Source organism: Lolium rigidum, chromosome 6, assembly GCF_022539505.1.
Source record: "Lolium rigidum isolate FL_2022 chromosome 6, APGP_CSIRO_Lrig_0.1, whole genome shotgun sequence".
Classification (NCBI taxonomy): Eukaryota; Viridiplantae; Streptophyta; class Magnoliopsida; order Poales; family Poaceae; genus Lolium; species Lolium rigidum.
Window position 1 is genome coordinate 151,872,111 of NC_061513.1, and position 24,206 is coordinate 151,896,316.

General features: G+C 45.5%; 2 protein-coding genes across 2 annotated transcripts in view; both read left to right on the forward strand.

The window, feature by feature from the left end:
- The first annotated feature begins 557 nt into the window (after positions 1–557).
- LOC124663427 (phospholipase A1-II 2-like) lies at positions 558–17,257 on the forward strand. Its single transcript, XM_047201127.1, is given in 4 exon segments — positions 558–574; positions 1,350–1,503; positions 1,505–2,113; positions 16,568–17,257. Coding segments are annotated over 4 exon segments (1,410 nt in total). The 3' UTR covers positions 17,198–17,257.
- A 2,172-nt stretch (positions 17,258–19,429) lies between these two features.
- LOC124667743 (GDSL esterase/lipase At1g28600-like) overlaps positions 19,430–24,206 on the forward strand; it is a 35,180-nt gene continuing 30,403 nt past the window's right edge. The window contains exons 1-3 of the mRNA XM_047204997.1: positions 19,430–19,841; positions 23,614–23,820; positions 23,909–24,200. Coding sequence (XP_047060953.1) covers positions 19,463–19,841; positions 23,614–23,820; positions 23,909–24,200 — 878 coding nt within the window. The 5' untranslated portion in view covers positions 19,430–19,462. The remainder of the gene's footprint in view (positions 19,842–23,613; positions 23,821–23,908; positions 24,201–24,206) is intronic.

A 24,206-nucleotide genomic window follows, 5' to 3' on the forward strand; every position in this document is an offset into this window, starting at 1 on the left:
AACATGCACATATTGCATTTACAAAATCATTTTGCCCAATGTCGAAGTTGCTTCACCTTGGCACAGTTCTGAATAGTATAACTTCTCAGAGACAATGCTTGTAAGTTAGCTGCGTTGATAATGAAGGAAATTACAAGAAAAAATCCACTACATATTTGGCAAAATCCGTAGTCCTAGTGTTTGTTTGTATGCAATCCTGGGAAAAGATAGAAAAACCTGCACCGCGTTCTATCTTATTGAAAGAAAACAATGGACATGCCAGCTCTGTTCCATAGTGCATCGCCAAAGTGACCGCAAATTAAGATCCACCAAACCTGTAAAAAAAAAGTGCCACCAAACCCACTAAGACCAATTTTTTAAAATAAAAATAATCACTAGGATATGCTGAGATTTGTTTCTTAATGACCCAATAAATTCCCCTCCCAGGTCAAGTTTCCTTCCCCTTCCCTAGTCCCCATCTCTGCCCTATCATCTTTCTCTCCCTCCGTTGATCTCATACCATCACGCGGCGCACACAATCAATGGATAACCGGTGACCCTCGCCTCCACCAGCCGAGATGCCGCCGCCGGTGTGGTCACTTTGACAGGCCACCCGTGTCTTCTCCTCCAATTGTAGGCGCCAGTGAGGGCTCCATTTCAAAGGTAATGATGTCCTTGATTCTTCGCTTCAAATTATAGCTCATTGCTTCCCTTTCCTTCAAGCTTCATGTTCTAGTAGATCCAGAATAGTTCTGGCTTTTGGAAAAGTCCTTTTTTTAGAAAGCACTCGAAAAAGTTGTTATCTTGAAAAGGGCAGGGGAAAGGGTGTTGTTAGAAGGTTGGAAGAAAAACTATCATTCCTGAAATACCACAAATAATATTTGCATGCCCTCGCTGGAAGTGTTAGCATTGTTTTCTCAGCTGTTCACACGGTAAAATTTCAGATGCCAATGTTTTAAATCGCAATTATAGTTTTCCAGAAAAAAAAGGCCAATCTAGTCATACCATTTTTTTACGAAAATTTCACCAATCTATAAATAGTTATCAACAACAGCACAAAGATATCTAAAAGTAATTAAAAATACAAATAGATTCATAGACCACTAGCGACGATTATAAATACTAGCACACGTCGAAGGCGCGCCGTTGTCTTCGCCCCTTCATCAACAAAGCCGGACAAAACTTGTAGTAGTAGACCTTGTTATAGTAGACATACGCGAAGTCGTCGGCTAATGCTCCAAAGAACTAACACACTAGAGTAGTAACAATCATCAATAATGATATTCATACATCAAAAGAGACTAACCTAAAATCACACGAACGAACAAGAAAACTGACAAGATCCATTAACAGGATGTATACCAAATCAGGTCCAGTTGTCAGTCTCTGCAGAAGATAACAACTCCACTTGTGTGCGAGGTCAACCTAACTTTGTCAGAACGAAAACGAACAGGTTGGCACGACGGAGGCACAGCCCAGCTGAACAAGACCAAAGGTCAGGCCGATCACAAAGGCCGGTACGCCCTCCCGCACGCTGGCGATGTTCTCCGGCGACATGTCCGGCCGGTGGCGGGAGCTGCACGGCAGCGACCGCTGGGACGGCCTGCTCGACCCGCTCGACGTCGACCTCCGGCGCCTCCTCATCACCTACGGCGAGATGATCATGGCCACGTACGAGGCCTTCATCGCCGAGCGCCGCTCCCCGAACGCCGGCATGTGCCGGTACCGGCGCGCCGACCTCCTCCGGCGCGTGGAGGTGTCCCACCCGGAATGGTACCAGGTGACCCGCTACATCTACGCCACGGCCAGCGCCGACGTGCACGGCAAGGTGCTGCTCCGGCCGCTGTGCCGGGACGGGCGCGAGAGGGAATGCAACTGGATGGGCTACGTCGCCGTGGCCACGGACGAGGGCGCCGCCGCGCTCGGCCGTCGGGACATCGTCGTGGCGTGGCGAGGCACGCAGCGGGCCCTGGAGTGGGTGGCCGATATGAAGCTCGCCTTCGCCTCGGCGGCCGGGATCCTCGGCCCGGAAGGCGCCGACGGGTCCGACCCGTCCGTGCACCGCGGGTACCTGTCGCTGTACACCTCGTCGGACCATAGCTCGGAGCTCAGCAAGCAGAGCGCCAGGATGCAGGTACGTACGTGTGCTCTCCTTCTTTCGTGAGGCTCAGTCACTTCTGTGATCCAAACAACTACTGTACTACTACCTCCGATTTCATTTAGAGGAATAAGGTATCCTCGTTTTTCGTGCTTTTTATTTAACCAAAAGTTATTTTAAATATATAAACATTGTTTGTATGAAATTAGCATCATCAGAAAGTGCTTTTCAATACGAATCCAACAATACTAATTACATATAATACTAGCACTATGCCCGCGCGTTGCAGCAAAAAAATAATATATAACTTAAATTTGAAAAAATTAGATGATGAATCCGCGTTGTGCTTGCATATTTACCATACCTTGTAATAATAATATGAGCATGCACTATCAACATGGTTTCTTTTTGATATAAAAAAACATTTCAATCCGTTCCAATTATTTGCCCCAAATTTGTCTAGAAACACATCCATCTAGACGTGTTTTAGGGTGCGAATCTAGACAAATCTAAGCCAATTAAATTTAATTTCATTGTTTTTTAAATATGTACGCTGGCTTAGACATCACAATATGATTAAATTAATGTGAACCAAATATTTATCCGACAACAACATACACCTATCAACCAATCCTCTATCAAATTCATCTAGGGACAACATTCAAATATGTAGACCTCCAGCTAGTTTTCCTCTTCCGTTTTAATGCACTCCGGAAGCAGACCAAACTTGAACTTACATTTCATCAGTTGATTCAGTTCAGTTCGGAAAATTATAGTAGTTCAATTAAGTTCGGTTGCAAACTTGTTCGTTCCTAAAGGCGTAGAATCAGATGCATAGAAGACGCTGTTCACATTCCCAACCTTGTAGAGAAGGTCACCGGCCTCTCTACCGGTCTAGCTGAAAATTCTCCTTCGATCAAGTTCGTAACATGGATCAGTTTTCTCTAGGACAAGCGGCAGGCGGATCAACCCATCTCTCTAATCTGCTATAAAATCTAGGGAAGACATCATGTAGGACATGAAAATTTCAGGCTCAGGTTTGGACATGGCCTACATTGCGGCCGCTCCGGCTCCGTGGCATCATCGATGGCTTCGGCTCTGTGGCGGCCACGACACTACGTCCACGGAATCTCCAGTTGCCTACGCGCACATCCACGGAAGCTCCTGTTGCCTCAACGGCGGCAGACTTCCTCCGCGCGTAGGCAGGTTGGCTTGCAGGTACGTCGGCATGAACTCGTCTCAATCGGATTCTCAATGAAGAAATATCGAGCAGAAGCGGCCATGGTCTATGGCGGCGAGGCGAGTGGAGCACTGGAGGGTGCCCGTCCGTGCAGTGAGGAGATAGGAGTGTGCACCCGTGCAGACTTTTATGGAAGCTATGGAGGGACGAGGATGGATGACGTACGGCAAGCAACTGTGCTAGGCGAGCGACATTGTATTCATGCCGAACTCTATGTTTTAGTGCCGCCTAGAGTAATTCAGAGATATTCGTCTTTCTGGCGATAAAAACCGACGGCGTTGTCTTGCCCAATACGTTGACGTCCTGGGATAGGAGCTAAAAAGGAAGATCAATCGTGGCTCGTTGGCAGTCCAGGCATTATCAGGATGAAAGGGAATTGGAGTCCTGCCCAGACAGGATTGGTATTTCCTCCACGGGTTACCTTGGCATATTTCATCCGTAATCCCTGGTTTTTTTGACGGACGAAAATTTGTTCCGGTTATTTTGACCTACCAACACCACCGATCCGTAACTTATTAGTAGAGATAATTACAATTTTGTTGCTCAATCTTTATGGTAGAGAGACTCGTAGTATTTATCAGCATGTTGTAGACTCGTAGTACTTGTTTTATTCTCACATTCACAATCTCAATTCACTGATTCGAATCTGCAAACTTTCGTTGCAATTTCTTTCTTGCTGAAATGGCTATCAACCTAAACACGAATGTGTCTATAGTTGCTTTTCAACTATTGATTCATGTAGTTGTCGATCTCGCCCGCTCTCTAATTTCACTCTGAAGAAACTGAAAAATGCACGTGAGAACTGAGTTCTAGCTCAGTGGCAAGGCAAGCGAGTGCGCAGCCAGCCCACCTGGGTTTGAATCTCCATCTCGCGGTAATTTCGTAGGGAGAGGCGAACTTTAAACCGGGTTATCATCCTAACGTCCATCCGCCGGGAGAGTCTCATCCTACTTAACAACGTATAGCCAAGGGAGGGATCATTTCCCGTTGGTCAACGTTTTAAAAATGCACGCGAGGCAGAGTTTTGGCGCAGTGAACAACTTACTGCTTTACAATCAATGATCGTCGTGGAAATTTCCATCCCACAACCGTAGTATGCGCACAATGATCCTAAAACTATGGTGAACACGCACAGAACGCATCCACGGTCACCTAGTCCATGCTAGAAAATACCTAAAAGATGTAAAACGGCTAAGTCCTAGCTCTCTGAATCTCTACTAGCACCGTGTGTTTTTAACGGCCAATGATAGCTACAGCTCCAAGTTTATTTGATGTTTGCAGTGGCGGAAGGTTTGAACAACATTTCTTCCCCTCAAACTTGCTGCTCGGTGACGATCTTCTGAACTACAATCTTCTGGCGCAGCTCGATGAACTTGGTTCGCCTCAGAGCTTTCGTTAGGATATCAGCAACTTGTTCTTCAGTGCCCACGTGACAACGTCCATCTCCCCAGCTTCAATTCGCTCACGAGTGTAGTGAAACTTGGTGTCAATGTGCTTGCTTCGCCCATGATGAACTTGGCTGCTCCTCGCCCGTCAGTTCACCTATGAGGCGGTTCAGCCATACTAATTGGCTTGCTCCGGCCGCTGCTGCGACGTACTCAGCTTCAAAGGATGAGACAGCCACCACTCCCTCCTCTGTGATGACCAGTAAACGGGGCTGGAGTTGAGGAAAAAACGACGCCATAGGTGTTGGGCCATGTCTCTCCACATGGAGGTGTGTTGGCAACCTAACGGAAAAGTCCAACACGTATCAACCGTTGATCGATGTTCGCCTCTAACGGTTATGCTGCCTCTTTGAGAGGTAGATAAGAAGAAAACCCTAGCCACCATTGGTGGCTGTAACTGAAAGAGTAAGAGCAAGCCAGAACATGGCGGCTACTGTGAGAGGGTGAGAGAACACACTAAAACATCACAACCAAGTGAGAAGAGAGAAAGAAGAAGGAGATGTGATCTCTTTTTATATCTCTAAGATCTGACCGGTCTATCTTCAAGTTGGTGTTTGGAGGCTTAAAAAGTCTTGGATCGGCTCCAATCTCGGTGAGCTTGTTCCTTGCTCTGAGAACTTCGATCTGGATAGCTGGTTTGAGATTTGGGTCAGAGGAGAATCAGATTTGAAAGCGGTGAAGCCAGTACGGACTGCTGCAGTTTCAACACAGAGTAGTTTTAGGAGACGAACAGTTTGGGCAGGAAAATGGTGTACGATTGAGCTGACTTTTGGTCAGTATGTTGGGAACTCATATCTCTGTTTGTCTACCAAGTTTGGTGCTGATTGGATCTGTAGTTTAAGAGCATTTTGTTCATTACCGAAGAGGACATAATCTGTGATATCTCTGCTTTGTTGTATCTTGCCTCTTGTGGTTGCTGTTGTTGTTGCCAGTGGGAAACAAGGTTAAGTGTGTTGTAATTTTTAGATGTTCTAAAGAAGACTATGTACCTAGGTTCATAGTGAAGCTTGCGTGGACCGGTTAGTTCACACCCGTGGTTTTTCCCTCAAGTTGAGGAGGTTTTCCACGTAAATCCTTGTGTCACTTGTGCGTGTGCTTGTGTTTATTTTTTCCGCTTCATCTATTGGTTGAAGCTATCCTCGAAGTTTATCTTGTATTTCACACAGACATAGTAGGAGGTGGTTTTTCCTTGTGTGTTGCTGAAAGATCGAGATGTCGCCTAGAGGGGGGGGGGGGGTGTGTGAATAGGCAATTAAAAACTCTTGCGGATTTGTCTTGTAAGAATGCGGAATTAAACTAACGTTTAGTTTACAAGCACAAACCCTAAATATGCTAAGCTCAACTAAGTGTAACAATAGCAACTAGAGCTAAGCAAGATAGGCACAAGATATATGTAGCACAAGTGATAGCAAGATATATGTACTTCAAGCACGATGACTATCACAAGGAAAGACAGCTCGGGTATAGAAATAACCGAGGCACGCGGAGACGGGGATGTATTCCCGTGTTCACTTTCTTTGCAACAAGGTACGTCACGTTTGGAGGAGTGGAGGTCCCACGAAGGATTCCCCGCGCCACGAAGGCTCACCCTATTCTTCGAACCACACCCACGAAGGATAATGTCACTTTCCTTATGGTTAGCTTTTCCTCCGCTCCGGAGATGGCAAGCTCCACAACCACTTCACAAGCTCCACGAAGGAGAAGCCCGGGCCTCTTCACAATCTTCTTAAAGAGATCACCGGAGCACCAACCGCCAATCCAACTAGGAGGTCTCCCTCCAAGAGTAACAAGCTCACGGTCTCTCACTCGAACTAATCATGGTGGAGAGCTCAACACTATGCAATGATGCAAAGCAAGAACACTAGAGGTGTTCAAATCCTTCACTCTCAAATCCCACCCAAGCAACAAATGCTAAGATGAGATTGGAGAGGAAGAACAATGGGGAAAGTCAATAAAAGACTCTAAGATCTAGATCCCAAGAGTTCCCCTCACTTAGAGGAGAAATGGATTGGTGGATGTGTAGATCTAGATCTCCTCTCTTAGATCCCTCAAGAATGAGCAACAATCATGGGGAGAGACAAGAGAGAGAGCAAGTTCTTCAAAGGCAACAATGGAGGAGAGAGAACAGAAGAACTGAACCAGCCCAAGGTGGAAGAAGGGCTATTTATAGCCCAAGAGCAAATATAACCGTTGGGGAAAAGTTGGGCTGAGTCAACCGTCGAGGAGGCCGGTCAACCGGGCCTGGGGCCGGGCCGTCCGGTCCAGGGGCCGGTCAGACCGGGCCACATACCGGACCAGCTGGTCCAAACCGGACCAGGCGCCAGGTCGTGACCGGGGCGGGTCTTTGTCGCGCAGAATCTGCGCCGGGAAGGCCGGTCCATCGCCCGGTCAGACCGGACGAGGGGCTGGACTCGGCCGGTCCAAACCCGGCCTGTGACCGGGCCATGACCGGGGCACTTCTGTGTCTTACAGTACATGGTCCGGTTGGCACCAGTCCACGGGCCGGTTTGAACCGGGCCGGCCGATGGGATGGCCGGTCACGCCGGGTGAGAAACCGGGCAAGCAGGTAAAACATGTTATACAAAAACTGTGATAACTTTTGTGTCCGGACCCCGATTGACATGAAACCAATTTTGTTGGAAATATGGAGACTCCTCACAGGATATTTTTAGATGTTTTTAGAGAGGGAGTCTCCCACCGTCAAGAAACGGTGAAGACGTCCAAACTCGAAAACGCAATAGAAGATGCATGCGGATTCCGTTTTCGATGAACTTGGGCTTGTTGTAAAGCTAGCAACAAGCTCAAGAACCTCTCATAGAGAAACACCAAGAAGCAATAGGGATATGCAAAGTATGCAAATGATTGAACTCCCTAAGACGATGTGATCAAGTTACCCAACCGAAAGCCCCTCTTGATAGTGCGGCTATCTATCCTATAATCCGGTCTCCCAACAACCACCTTGAGACCGGTAAAAGGAAAACCTAGCAAGGCCATACCTTTGCCTTGCGCATCCCGCTTGATCTTGATGATAGCACTTCAAGCTCCACTCAAGCTAGAATGCCTATCGTGAAGACTCACAAATGCTCCCCCATACACTATGATGGGAAGGCTTCATTGATGCACATCTTCACATGTCCATTATCACCAAATGGACGGCAAGCTTCAAGCATGTGATCCACTTGAGATGCTCATCTTGAACTTGCCCAACTCAACCTTGTATCTTCTCATACTCTATCATAATATCTTGAGGTGTATATAAAGAATTCTTCACTTGGAATCAAGCTCTCAAGATCTTGATCATCCATTGCTTATCACATAAGATAGAGCATGGCTAATATTGAGTTCCACATAAGAACTCCATCTTCATTTCTTCATCTTGATCATATCACATATATATCTTTAAATCAATGATCTTGATGCCAATACACAAGGTGTATCTTTATCTACATGGCATCAATACTTGAATCCAACACATGGAATACAAGTAGTACATATGGAATATTCCTTCATATAAAATCAATGAAAACATTAGTCCATAGGGGTTGTCATTAATTACCAAAACCACACATAGGGGCAATATACCCTTACAGTTGCCCCAACTAAGTGGTACCAGAGCCGAGGTTCAGTTTGTACTCAAGTTTCAGAGCAAGGTTTGTTTTGGGCTGAGTGCAATTGCTTGTGTGAAAGATGGAAGTGAATACCAACATAATGATATCTTTGAATGGTATTAATTATCAATCTTGGAAGAACAAGATGAAGGATTTGATATATGTAAAGGAATACTGGAAGCCGGTGTTCTCCACTGCGATGCCCGAGGATATGAAGGAAGATCAGTGGGAGGTACTTCATCTACAAGTTTGTGGGTTCATTCGATAATGGGTGGATGACAATGTTTTGAACCATATCATTGATGAGACACATGCACGCAACTTGTGGTAGAAATTGGAGGAGTTGTATGCTCGCAAAGAAGGTACCAACAAGATGTTCTTGATCAAGAAATTGATGCGTTTGAGGTACAAAGAGGGCACTCCAATTTTAGATCATGTGAATGAATTTCAGGGCATTATAAATTAGCCATCTTCAATGGGAATCACATTTGAAGATGAAATGAGAGTCTTGCTACTACTTGGCTCATTACCGGACACTTGGGAGACCTTTAAGGTCACCGTGTGCAATTCAGCACCTAATGGCATTGTCACTTGGAACCTTGTGAAGACCAAGGTACTAAATGAAAGTCTAGAAAAATTACTGATAAGGACAGTTCTTGCTCACACTCAGAGGTGTTGGTGACTCAGTCACGGGGGAGAAGCAAGAGTAGAGGTCCGAGTAAGAGTGAAGGAAGAAGTAGAAGCAAATCAAAAGGAAAGTATGCTGATTCTATGTGCCGTCACTGCCATGAGAAGGGTCACATCAAGTGGCAACGTGAACAATGGAAGAAGGATAAAAAGAAAGGGAAAAGGAAGAAAGTTCATGGACAAAATGACAATGATAGTGACAGTGAGGGAAGAATTACTCGCAGTAGAGGAGATCATGTCTCTCATGCATGAAGAACACGATGGCAGCGAGTGGTTCCACTGTTGAGGACATGATCATTGTAGTTTCGATGATACCATCAACCTTGCAGACGATGATGAGATGACTTGGATACCGGACAACGGTGCTACCATACATGTTACATCTCGTAGAGAGTTCTTCAAAACTATACATCGGGTGATTTTGGTGTTGTGAAGATGGGAAACAATGATATAGCACAAATCAATGGAAGATGAGGTGTGCACTCGGAGACTGAAAATGGCACGACACACTAGTCCTCAAGTCGGTGAGGCATGTTGAGGCCCTACGACTCAACATTGTCTCGGTGGGATTTCTTGATGGAGATGTGTACTTGAGGAAATTTGGAAATGCACAGTACAAGCTCACCAAATGAAATCTGGTTGTTTGCTAAAGGTAACATGGTTTTAATTTTGTATCATGTTCATGCTAAGATTTCCGCTGCTTGTGTGAATGCGTTGCAAAAAGAAGATGCTTGTACTTTGTGGCACAAGAGACTAGGGCACATGAGTGAGAAGGGAATGACAGTGCTAGTGAAGAAAAATTTGTTAAAAGGTGTGAAAGGCATTCACATCAAGAAATGTTCATATTGTCTAACAGGGAAGCAACACCGAGTTGCATTCAAGAGTCAACCTCCTCACAAGAAGCCCGAGGTGTTGGACTTGGTAGATTTCGACGTTTGTGAAATGTCGGTGAGGTCAATGGGTGGAGCAAAGTAGTTTGTCACATTTATTGATGAATTTTCCAGGAAGGTTTTGGTCTATGTATTGAAGGCCAAACATCAAGTACTAAGTGTATTCAAGAAATTCCAAGTCTCAGTTGAGAGAGAAACTGAGATGAAGATCAAGTGCATTCACACTGATAATGGGGGAGAGTATACTCGCCCATTTGATGCCTATTGCAAGGAGCATGGAATTAGGCACCAATTTACTCCTCTAAAGACACAACAACTGAATGGTCTTGCTGAGAGGATGAACATGACAATTGTGGAGAGAGTTAGATGCTTGTTGTCAAGTGCAAATCTGCTGAAACATTATTGGGCTGAAGCTTTGTCGACTGCAGTTTATCTTATCAATCTCTCACCAAGTTATCCCCTTGCAAGAGATGTTGCAAATAGGGTCTTTTATGACAAGGAAATCTCATATGAGCATGTGAAGGTTTTTGGGTGTAAGGCCTTTGTTCATATCCCTCAAGATGAAAGGTCAAAGCTTGATTCAAAGACAAGACAATGCATTTTTCTTGGCTATGGAGGTGATCAATTCGGCTACAAGTTGTATGATCCAATATCAAGAAAGGTTGTGAGAAGCCGTGATGTTGTGTTTGTTGAAGACCAAACAATAGAGGATATTGTGCAGACGAAGGAGAAAGTTCCGGAGTCAATTCCGGTGGGTGTTCCTCCTCAAAGACAGCAGCAAGCCAAAAATGATTCTGACCCCAGTGTTGCAGATCCAGCTCAGCAAGAAAATGTGATGATGCAGAAGATGTGCAAGATGATGCACATAGTGGTGTAGGTGGTGAAGATGCTCCCTAGCAGCAAGATTATGATAATGCTAAAGAAAATGATCATGATCAGCAGGAAGCACCAGCACCAGATAGTCCACCACCAAATCCACTCAGACGGTCTAGCAGAGGACGTGCTCCTTCCACTAGGTACGTATCAGATCAATACGTGGTGTTATTGTCTAATGGTTCGGAACCAGGGTGCTTTTCAGAGGCAATGAAAAATGAGAACAACGAGTGGAGTAAGGCTATGAAAGAAGAGATGGGTTCTTGCATACAAATCATACTTATGAGCTGGTGAAGTTTCCTAAGGGCAAGAAAGTTCTAAAGAGCAAGTGGGTCTACAGAATCAAGCAAGAAGAGCACACGTCACATCCAAGGTACAAGGCCAGGCTAGTTGTGAAAGGATTCAGCCAAAGAAAAGGTATTAACTTTGATGAAATATTTTCTCCGGTGGTGAAGATGACATCTATTAGAATGATCCTTGGCATGGCAAAAAGTCTCAACTTGGAGGTTGAGCAAATGGATGTGAAGACAACTTTCCTACATGGAGAGTTGGAGGAAGAAATCTACATGGAGCAGCCTGAGGGGTTTCTTGTTAAAGGGAAAGAAGACTATGTGTGCAAGCTGAAGAAAAGTATCTACGGCCTGAAACAAGCACCAAGACAATGGTACATGAAGTTGAAGAAGAAGGAGAGGTGATCTATGTCCAGATTTCTGAGATCTGACCGGTCTGTCTTCAAACAGGTGTTTGCATGCTCAAAGGTTCTTGGACCGGCTCCAAACTCGGTGAGCTTGTTCCTTACTCTGAGTACTTTGATCTGTATAGCTGGTTTGAGATTTGGGTCAGGGGAGAATCATATTTTAGAGCGGTGAAGTTAGTACGGACTGCTGTAGTTTCAACTCAGAGTAGTTTTGGGAGACGAACAGTTTGGGCAGGCAATCGGTGTCCGATTGATCTGATTTTTGGTCAGTATGTTAGGAAGCCATATGTCTGCTTGTCTGCCAAGTTTGGTGCTGACTGGATCTGCGGTTTAAGAGAGAAGTTTTCTGATTACCGATATCTCTGCTTTTTTGTATATTGGCTCTTGTGGTTGTTGTTGTTGTTGTCGGTAGGCAACAAGGTGAAGTGTGTTGTAATCTCTAGATGTTCTAGAGAAGACTCTGTACACAGGTTGCTCATAGTGAAGCTTGCGTGGGCCGGTTGATCCACACCTGTGGTTTTTCCCTCCTCAAGTTGAGAAGGTTTTCCACATAGATCCTTGTGTCACTTGTGCATGTGCTTGTGTTTGTTTTTTCCGCTGCATCTATTGGTTGAAGTTATCCTCGAAGTTTATCTTGTATTTCACACATGCTTAGTAGGAGGTGGTTTTTCCTTGTGCGATGCCCCAACAAGAGGTACTTTTGTCGTTGATGTCACCGGAGTGATCACTGTCGCTGAAGCCGGTCAGTCGGGCATCTCCTACTCTAACATATCGGCACCATAGTCTATAGTAAATTGCACATAGCGCGGGATTTGCTTGACTGCTGCCCAATCATCCTTGTCGGGTGCCTCCATGTGCTGGCTCACGACGCCCATGGCACGATCGAGCGATATCGGGACATGTGCTTACCAAATATCGAAGACTCCCAATGATGCTCCTGTGCCTGGTGGCGTCGAGATCGCTCATCCATCGTTCTTCTTCGGCTGAAGTCGATGCTCCATTGTTGTGTGGAAGGGGTTACAACCCTTTAGTCCGGCCCGCTCCAGGATCTTGAGCGCATACGCTGATTGTGACAGCGTGATCTCACACTCTTGTTGCACCTTGATGCCCTAGTAGTAACTCAGTTGTCCTGGATTGCTCATCTCGAACGTGTATTTCATGTTGGCCTTTAATGAGCCGATGTCAATCGAGCTGGCACCGGTGATCACATGGTTGTCGGCATAAACTCCCACCAGAAGGGGGTTCGATGATTCCCCTCGCCAATACGCACCGTGCTCCGAGGAACATTGTGTGACCCCGAGGGTTATCAGCATGGCATCCAACTTCACGTTCCCCGCTCGTGGAGCTTGACGGAGTACGTACATGGCCTTGCGCAACCTAAGAACTGCGCCACCATCTTTCTAGGCAACAAAACCTAGAGGTTGTTGCACATACACTTCCTTGGTGAGGCCTCCACTGAGGAACGCGGATTTTACGTCCATATGGTGCAACTGCCATTTCCCGTGCGCGGTGAGGGCAAGCAGAAAGCGTATGGAGTCCATGCGGGTGACATGCACAAACACTTCTCGCAGTCTACACCCTATCATTGTGTATATCCCTTCGCCACTAGCCTCGCCTTGTATTGACAAAGTTTCCGGCTGGATCTCTCTTCACCTTAAAGACCCACTTCATGCAAAATGCTTGGTGACCATGAGGGAGCGAAGACATCCATGATGGACTTCAGCTCGGTCGCCATTGCATCACGTCAAGCTGGTTCTTCCAATGCCGTCAGATGCAATTAGCCCAAGCTCCCCCTGAATGCGAAGTGTGTCGTAGAGGTTGTCGAGGTGCCGGTATTGGTGTGGTTCTTCGCAACCGGTGTCAAGGTTCTCGTCGTGCAACAACGGCATGGCCAACTTGATTTGTGGCGCGGATGACGAAGTTGAATCCGTGGCTGATAGTCTCCAATTTGCAGACTCGGGCGAGGCCCTGGCATTGGAGTGGAAGCATCTACGGCAGATCCTGCTGTGGCGGCCAATCTTGAGCTTTTCTCTACCGCGACAGAATCTTCGTCTTGATTTGCTACGGTAGGCAGCGGCAACTCTTCCTCACCCACGGAGTATTCCACGGTGAATGTCGATGGCAATCTGAGGTCGCTGCCCTCACCACCAGCTTTCCAAGTCCATGTTCACCTACGCTCGAACGTGACATCACGTGTCACAAACCTGCACTTCATCTCTGGATTGAAGACGCGATAAGCCTTTGTTCCTTCCTCGTGCCCAACGAAGGTCCCTGGCATAGATCGATCGGAGAGCTTGTGCAGCCCTGGACCGAGCTTCTTCACGTGCGCGACGCACCCGAATATGCGCAAGTGGTGGACATTGGATTTCTTGTTGTGCCAGACCTCGTATGGGGTGACGCTGTTGATGGTGCGCGGTTCAGGAGGTAGACAGCGGTTTTCACCGCTTCTCCCTAGGACAGGCCCATCACCGCCATTGCCTTGAGCAAGCATCTGGCCATCTCGATGATGACCTAGTTCCCTCGCTTCACCATGCCATTCTGCTGAGGCGTGTAGGGCATGGTGGTATCATGAAAAGGCGTATAGGCGTGTAGGGATCGTCCTGCTCTGATACCATGAAGAGTGGCTAGCAATTGATTCACAAGCAACTCGCATAATGTCTAGACATAGCTGATAGCAACGGGGGACAGAGAGTGGGGAACTGAAGCTTCTGCTCGCTTCTACGTCTTGTTCCCCATCACATATCTATTTCCTATATTACATTCTACTCACCTCCTTTGAGGTCGTCTGCGTGCTTCCTTTCTTCGAGGTAGCGTGGAGTTGTATTTCTTTGGCGTCTGTGCCATAAGCGTGTTGTATCTCGGCTTATTGGCCTCTCCTTCTATCATACCGATACGTCTATATCCATGATGTATCCTTGATAAAATTTTACTCGCAACTTTATTTTATATTTACAGCTAAGCTCTATCTCCAATATTTGGATACCTCTAGGATTTTGTTTTAGAATTTTTAAAACTTTAAAAATATGAATTTTAAGTGTTTAAGAATAAAGCCATATGTAGCTCAGACTCCGTTTTTTTTTTGTTTTTCTAATACACTCCAGCTACATTGTCGCCAAAATTAAACACAAGGTTATTAAGGGTCTCTTTAGATTGTGGGTTTTCATAGGAATTTTGAATGATTTGGATACTGGGGAATTTGTTCTACTATCGAAGCCCTTTGGATTATAGGTTCGGGGTCACCAAATTCCTATGGAATCCAATTCTTGTACATCCCATTCTATAGGATTCTCAACGCTCAAACCCTATTTTAATTTTCTTTTGAAAATCCCAATCACTTTCGCACACACTCTCTCCTCAGCCCTCCGACATACGTGTATTTATTTCTCGTGCACTATCCCTAGACGGGATAAATGGAAGCCAGACTATATGTAGCCTTTTGTTTTACAAAAAATTAAAATTACATTTAAAGTTTAAAAATATACTGAAACTAAAAATCATGATGTGTAATACAAGCGCGATTTTTTTAAATGTGAAACTCTTTGTATTCTACGATACAAAAATGAGAAAATCCGAGAAATTATAAAATTTTAAAATGTGGACTATATACTATATATTCAGATCCATGCATATGTCTTTTTTTGCGTAGCATAACATGCAAAATGGTTTGTACTGTGATTTTGCACGTTTGTAGCATACATCATTAGCTACATTTGTTCAGATTTTTTTCTAAAACTTTTTTTTAATTAGGGCCTACATATAGCTCAGTCTTCATTTAAAATTTCTGGACACCTAACACGCAATTTTTGTGTTTTTAAAGTCCTATAGGAATAAATAAGACATCTCAATCCACTGATTTTCCTAATTCTACATTTCAAGATCCTATAATCCAAGAGAAACAACCAGTGGTTGAGTGGTTAGGAGGGCAGTGGCACCCCCAGCCCACCAGAGTTCAAACCCCATGTTTGACACTTTGGTGTCTCATAAAAAAACGGAATATTATTCAGTGGGTGGCGACGTTCCCGTCGACATGTACATCGAGGCGGCTGTGGTGACTTCGTCAATCTCAAGACCCATCGGAGTTTCTTGGACGCAGTCTCTCGGAGGTGCTCGTAGGGGTAGGGTGTGCATGCGTACGTTCATAGCGGTGAGTGTATGTACGTATATGTAAACGTCTACGTGTGTACGTGTTGAAAAAAAAAATCCTATAATCCAAAGAAGCCCTGAACTGGTTACCGGGGCGCCAAAGATTTGAGCTCTCTAATACGGCTAGGGTAGTCCATTTCTCTGTTGTAGCCTACGAGTGTGTTTTAACACCTTAAACTCTTCTCCACAATTAATCATTAATGAGATGAGGCGAAGTCCTTTGCCTCTGTTAAAACAAACAATACACTCAAGCGATACAGTCTCGGTCAAGCACCACACGGTTTATTGCTAGCTTGATCCGAAAGCTGGAATTGTGTAGATTGCATCATCAATGTTTGGTCAGAGCAACAATTGATGATTAGCCTCTTACGGTTGGAAGCACTGTAGTGAATCCGACAGTTCAGGGCGACAGCAGATTGAAGTTGAGGTGGTGTTAAGCTTAAAGGCAGGTATTGCGACTTGTGGCTGCTAATGTGATAGACCGGTAGAGTGGTAGGCAAAGGGCAGTACCACTACATCATGTAGATAGATAGGCCGAGGACAGACGCCTAAGGAAGATCGCAAAAGATCGACGTCCTGACACGCCCTGGTGACACCTGTGATAAGTGATTGAGGCTGAAGGTGAGATGGTGTTGACTGTCGTGGAAGGGAACTCGTGGTAGTGCAACATCGGTACTGCAGTAGAGGTACCAATATCAATGCTTAAAGCAATAGATGACCGAGAGAGGCAACAGCGAGATACAATATGTCTGGCAAAGTAGTTTGCAGGAATCAGCGTGGTTGACAAGTGATCGATGGTCCTGTGGGAATTTTTGTTTCATTGGACAAATCTTACGAATTTATTGTATACATGTGTAATTGGAAATGTAAACTGCACAAGTTACTAAACAAGCTCTTGGCCGAACAGGTATTGACAGAGATCGCAAGGCTAATGGACAAATATAAGGATGAGGACACCAGCATCACTGTCGTTGGGCACAGCCTGGGCGCCACCCTGGCCACCCTCAACGCCGTTGACATCGCCGCCAACTCCTATAACAAACCCGCCCTGTGGTCGGCGGCCAGGAGCCCGACCCCGATCACGGCCGTCGTCTTCGGCAGCCCGCGCACGGGCGACCGCGACTTCCGTGACATCTTCCACCGCCTCCCGGACCTCCGGATGCTCCGCGTCCGGAACCGGCCTGACCGCATCCCGTTCTACCCGCCCGTGGGCTACGCCGACATCGGCGTGGAGATGCTGATCGACACGCGCCGCTCACCGTTCCTCAAGCCCCACGGCAACGAGTCGCAGTCGCACGACCTCGAGTGCCACCTGCATGGCATCGCCGGGTGGCAGGGGGACCACGGCGAGTTCAAGCTCGTGATCGACCGGGACATCGCCCTCGTGAACAAGTTCAACGACTGCCTCATCGACGAGTACCCCGTGCCAGTGGGCTGGAAGGTGCACCACAACAAGAACATGGTGAAAGGACCCAAAGGGAGGTGGGTCTTGGAGGACCATGAGCCTGACTACGACGACGGTGACGACAGCTTGTAGGAGTCCGGGAAAGACCATCTTCTGCCACTCCATGCCATGGTTTCTCTGTTGCTACCTTGCGGATCGTGACAACTTGATGTTTGTTTTCTTGATACTTTAAAGAAAATGCCATTCCGCTACCTTTGTGCCTTTGTTGATCTCAAAACATAGTTACATCGTTTAGAAGAGCATTCAAAATTAAACTAGGCGCACATTGACCCCAATACCTAAAGAAAGTGAAATAAAAGCATTCCTTGCTAGCTCATGTGCTACTGTGCTACCAGCAGCCGCATTGGCTTCCGTTACAGTACTCAACTGAAACTTCACCAAAGTTACTCCATAATATCAGTCATCATAAAGAGCTGCCACCGGAAAACCCCTCTTGCATCTTCGTGTCCATCACCTGAGCACGCTCAGGTTGGACTATGAAGTTGTTACACCCAATCTGTTGTGCTAGTGTAAGGCCTTTTCTGAAAGCGTGAGCCCTCTGCCATATGAGCATCAACTACATAGTTCAAAAACATGTTTTTCTTATTTTTGATGCTACAGATTTGGTCTTTTGTATTTCCATGATATGCGGTGCAGAAACTTTGTATGCAACGGAAAAAAATCAATGTATTCTAGACATTAGTAACAGGGTGATGGTAGGGTGGAAGAAAATCAGATTAGCTCTTGTGGGCCATCCAATGTAACTTATCACGAGGGGTCCGATGCTTGGAATATGAAACCCCCGCTGCCCCGCACAATATATTTTGTGTATGTTTGCAATATCGCAGTAGCACTTACATCATCAAAATCATGAAAAACTAAGTTGTAGCATTTTAAACGCACCCACACAACAAGCACCCATTTGGTCGCAGCAAATCACCGACCTGCACGTCGCAGCACCATGGAGAACGCTTAGAGCATGAACGCAGTATTTGCGCAGACATGGAGAGTGGTCGCACCATGTCACCTGTTGTGTTTGCAGCTGACCGGAGTTGAGTTTGCGAAAATCACCAAGAAAAATTTCGTCCCCTGACATTGCCGGCTTGGGTTCGTTGGCAGCAAGCTGAAACCCCGCCCTCACTGGGCCATCTTTCCTGAGTTTTGAGCAAGCTGTATGCTGGACATTGAGCTCATCCTTGAGAACCATGCGAGACCGTCCATTGCAGCTGGCTGGGTGACAGGAATCATTATGCTTAGTAATGTGGCAATATAGAGTAAGCACCTTTCTTTGCGGGGGTATATATAGAGTAAGTACTTGATCGCATATATTGGCCAATGATGAAGATAAATGTTTCGATTTTGAACAACCTTTTTTGAGGATCCCAAGGTAGAATCGTGAGACTAGACTGTTTTTCCGCGCATCATGCTGTGATATCTGTACTTGATCGCTGGCCCGTTTGCTCTGCTCTCACGCCAGAGGCAGAGAGGAGAGATGAGAGCACCGGCGCCGCTGGCTTTTCCGCGAGGTGACCACCAACGGCCAGCAATGTCGCCGCGGCATCAATTCTCTGAGTCTGTCCTTTCTCTCCAACTGTAAAATTTCGTCATTTTCGCCATGTTCCATGATCGATTTAGCCTGCCAGTCTGTTAGCATATTGTCCTTTGGAAACCTTCTTCGTGGCAGTATTGGGCTCACAGCTCGAGCTCCAGCTAAACTTCCATGAACTACACAAGCTTTTGCTTAACCGGAGGGAATCTAGCCTTGAGCTGAAAACGACTCCGCACATGCCGTTCCAGTGAGGGAAACGAACAACATGACAGTAAGCGAACGTCCTGCCAATTTCGTTAAGACCCACACATTCCTGGACCTGGGCTACCCGGCCCACCATTTTTGTGAACTTCTACATGCAAAGAAACAAGATAGAGAGACCGAGGGAGGAGCTATAGTCCACAGACAATCAACCTCAAATGGACAACCGATCTGCATCGCGCTATCTGGACGCTCATACTGTCAGCGGTACACCTTCTGTTTCGCTCACGACCAATGGCCAATGGCCATGCATGCTTGTCGACATGGTGAGGTAAAAGAAAAAAAAAAGGTGATTGGCATTGTACCAATTTGTTTGTTCTTGCTCACGAGAAGGCAGTAGGCAGTGTCAGTTAATCGGTTAGTTCGGCGTTTCACAAGAATATATGCCTGTATTTATGGTGGTACCCATAGGCATATAGTGCTGTCTACTTCTTCTTGATCCTGTCCTTGGCTCCTTGCAAAGTTGCAATCCCTCGACGGCAACCTGGCATCCATCCATTCCATCCCTGCGCGGATGCCTTCATAATGGCATCTCGAGCTCCCCAAAAATGCTCAACAAGAAACACCCGCTGCCTATTGGCCTTTTAGTTCGCTCCTCTTCTTCCCATCACCCTCTCTGCTTCTTCGGCCACGCTCACGACTGGCATATACTCCTCTCCCATCACATGTGGCTCGTAGGCGGCCATTTCTGGCTGGCGCTCGCCGTGTCGTACGCTCTCCTGGGCCTTGGGAGCGCCGCCAGCTCGGCGCTCGGCTGCTACTCGCGCATCTTCAGCTTCGGCGACTCCCTCACTGACACCGGCAACTATGTACGCCTCGCGGCGAAGAAGAACCCAAGCCCGTACGGCGAGCCGCCGTATGGGACGACGTTCTTTGGCCGCCCCACCGGACGGGCGAGTGACGGCCGCCTCGTCATCGACTTCATCGGTAAGCTTACTTACTTTTTGGTTGAGAAACACCAGTTACATCTAGTTGTACACTGCCATCGGTAAAGCTTACTTAAGCAAGCTGCTCGCGTCTGCATTTTCTCTTCACCCATCTGTTTAGCATCTCTGTTTCGTGGTTATGCGAAACTCTGAACTTAATTTTTGCTTCAGAAACACCTGTTACATCTAGTTGCACACTACGATCACAGAATATATTCATATGCCATCTAGTATTATATACTTGAGTCGTGGATTTTCAGTCTTGGTAGAGTTATCACTTGCTTCTCGCTATAAATAAAATGTTACCTCCCAATGAAAAACAAATACACTTAAATGACATATATAGCATGAATCTGTAGTTTGATCCATGTCGGGCTACAAATTCAACCTCCCATGTAGATACACAATCATAAATTGGTTCTCTATTTATCTTAAACTTCAAATAATATAAATTTATTGCCAACTTTCAGTATATCAGTTAGATTATCTAGCAAGCTAGTAGAAATATAGGAAAAAACTAAGTAATTAAATACTTGAATATTAACAACATGAGAAACACATACAAGAACTAATTAAAAATGGAAGAAAACAAAATAGGAAATGCATAACAAAATGGAGTCCAAAAAATAGGTATTCTATGGCATCTCAAAATATCAAGGAATTTTTGAACTATAAATTATTATGAATGAGAAAACACATCTAAAAGTATACTAGTAAAATAAGGGAACTCACAATTTATTATTATGAACACTAATGAAGAAGTAAAATCATATTTGGTGTATTTTAATGATTATTCCTAAGAGATTGTGTATTTCATGTTCCTATTTTTTACGAGAATGATTCTGTTTTTAATGTATATTATGGTCCATGTTCCTTTTTAGTATATTATTCTTGAGTGTTTCTTTTGCCTCTAATTGTTTCTTGATTTTGTATGAAAAAAAACATATTTTTTACTTGCCTTGTTTTCTTGTCGAACCCCACTTTTAATTCTTTTTTTGAGTAGGCTCCAATCGATGGTGAACCATCACATCATTGTATATGTGTTTTGACTATAGTTCACGGACCAGGCCATTTTGGTATTGAAAGCTAATCTCAAAATGGAGAGCATGACATGTATCCCATCGTCAATCATATATTTTGACCATAGTGCTAGCCATTTACCATTCTAATATTTGTCTTTCATGTCCTTTTCCCTTTAGGTAATGAAAGATCTACTATCCTAAGAAATTGAAAACTTTACTCTAAGCCAGTACATCAAGCAAGGATCCACACAACTATAAGTTTATTGAAGAAGTTACAAGAGCAAAAAAGTATTTCAAAAGACCAATCTAATATGCACAAAATTCAAAAAAGAAATATGTTGCTAATATCAACCTTAAAATACCGATGCCACAATTGGCACCCTCGCCCTCAAAGATCGACAAGATGAGAATGAACAAGAATCAGATAATGAAGATCTGATGAAAGGGAAGTCTCATACTCTCATAGCAATGTATCCATCAGGGATGCAACTCACATCGTCATCACCAAGGTTTCCACCCCAAAGAGCGGGAATGGGGATCCAAGATAAACTTCAAGATGTATGCCAACTCATATAAAGATCATTGCATCGAACTAGTTAGACATCACCACAACACGATGTCATCTTTGAGGTTAGACCAAGAAGGACCTGATCATCAATCAAGTTGAAAATCACCCATTGCCACATTGTTGCCACTTTATGTTACCTCCACAAATCTGTACAAAACACATCGATCTTCCAAAAGGCGTGTATTTCTTTTATTAGAACCACATTCACACATGACCAACAATGAGGAAAAATGACTTCCACATCCGTACAATGTCACAACAACGCAAAGCCGTGATGGTGTCCATCATCAACGTCCACCACCAGCACTCAAATAATCACCAACATAAGCCAGCCTAAGTTGCCTTCAGTTGATCTCCCCAACTAGAAATAAAAATCGCTACCTCCATAGACACTTCGGATGGGCCAACATCTGCCATCAACCCATAGACAATGCCCTATTACGCCACAACGAAGAAGAGGGAAGATTTGTTATTGGTCATGGCAGGGACTTGGGATGTTTAGGTCTACCAAATAACTCCGGAATTATGGAATTTCCATCAAAATAATAGAAAAAACACTCATAAAACAAATTTGAGTAACAAGCATAGGCAACTATCCATTAATTGGTAGTGGAATTCTATCAGCGAAATTTAGATCTAGTTCTGTTGTTACTTAATGGAAGCTAGTAAAGTACTCGCTTTGTGCTCTTGAGCCTGGTATTTTTCGAAAAGGGGAGTACACGTACACGGCTTATGTGTGAGCATCTTCCAATGATCTTGACGCTGAACTGTATACGTTGGCCAATAATTAAGTTGTGTACATAGACAGTAGGTAGAAGTACCAGATCTTGCCCTTCTCGACGTTTGGTGTCAAGATCATCCTACAGAATCGAAGATGCTGCCATTGACCTATCTCATGCATGTATGCGGCAACCTGGCAGAAAACTTCGCACTGCTGCATCTTGGCCCGCCGAAGAATATATCTCTGAAGCTGCGCCACTGATATGGACCCGTCGCTTACCTAGACGTTCTCGATCAAAAGGGCACTCGCAAACCAAGTTAATGTTCATCGAACAATTACGCACCTGTCTTAACTTTTCGAGTATATGGTTCACACTGCAGGAGCCCTGCTCTGGTGCTCCCCTCAGACGAAGTTGAAGAATTATATTTGGTTTTTTTTCATGTGATGGGTATGTGTCCAACTCATGTATAACCCCGAAACCTATATCCAGCTCATGTATACCCGTCTATATTGATACGGTGTGTGTACCTCACGTAAGAAGAAAAAAAGAGGTCACGTGACCAGTTACGATCTCATCCGTCTAAGTACTCCCCAGGTTGTACAATAATGAGCTACAACACAACGCGGGTCATACATGCCTATACATGGTTGTAAGAACGGTGGATCTACAATAAAATGACGATCGTGCCCCCGCTTACGAACGGATATGGGAAGATCTCCACCGTTGTTGTGTTTGATGTGCCTAGAATTTTTCCAGGGGAGGAGCACCAGAGCAGAAGTGACAATGCAGATGTAAAAGAACTAAGGATAGAGTCTTGCTTGGCCTTTATTTATCCGCTGCTGCACTGCAGAAGTTTTTGGATAAAAACCATAGTATAAATTTTAAATAATTTTCGAATATGGATATCCGGGGATATTCGTCGTACCATATACCGTAGCTAGTGCAATCTTCAGAGTAAGATATATCATTACATCATTATCCGTCAGATTCCATGAAACCAAATATGAATATTAATCTTGAAAATTGTTTTAAAATCTTTTTTCTGCCTAAACTGTGTACGTTGGGCGACTAATTAATATGTGTACAGTAACTAACAAGTACCAGATCGATCTTGCATGGCCTTCTGAACATTCTGTGTCAAGATCATTCCCCTGTATGAAATACAGGATCGAAGATGCTGCCATTGACCCATGGCATGTACTTATGTTGCAACTTGCAAGATGCGGTGTATACATGGACCCGTACGTCGCTTACCTAGGCGTTCCCGATAGAAACCCACTGAACCGAATGTTCTTGGAACGATTATTACACACTTTCCTTAGCTTATCTATGTATGGTCAGTACAATGTAGTAAGTGTCGGAGCGGTTTTAGTTGAAATTTAAATTAAAACTTAGACATTTAGTATGGATCGGAGGAAGTAACAGTCAAGTCTTGCTTGGTGTTTATTTGGGGTGTTGCAGCGCAAGAGTTTGGGCTGGCGAATGTGACGGCCATCCAGGAGGGCACGGCCCCGGCGGACTTCCAGCACGGCGCCAACTTCGCCATCATCTCGGCGACGGCGAACAACGGGTCCTTCTTCGCCGGCAAGGGGATGGACATCACCCCCTTCTCGCTCGACACGCAGATGATCTGGTTCAGGGCACACATGCAGCAGCTCTCGCAGAACAGTAAGCACGCCTATTACATATATATCACCATTACCAAGTTTAAGCCCACCGCGCGCCTAGCTTGAAAGAGTGCTGCTGCATTTCCTAGCCGGCGTCAACGTGCTGAGCGACGCGCTGGTGGCGCTCGGGGAGATCGGGGGCAACGACTACAACTTCGCCTTCTCCAAGGGCATCCCGCGCGACAAGGTGCGCGCCTTCGTGCCTGCCGTCGTCGACAAGCTGGCGGCGACGGTGGAGGAGCTGATCGGGATGGGCGCCAGGGCGTTCATGGTGCCCGGGAACCTGCCCTTCGGTTGCGCGCCGCTCTACCTGCGCCGCTTCCGGAGCGCCGTCGGCAGGGACTACGACGCGAGCACGGGGTGCCTGTCATGGTTCAACAGGTTTGC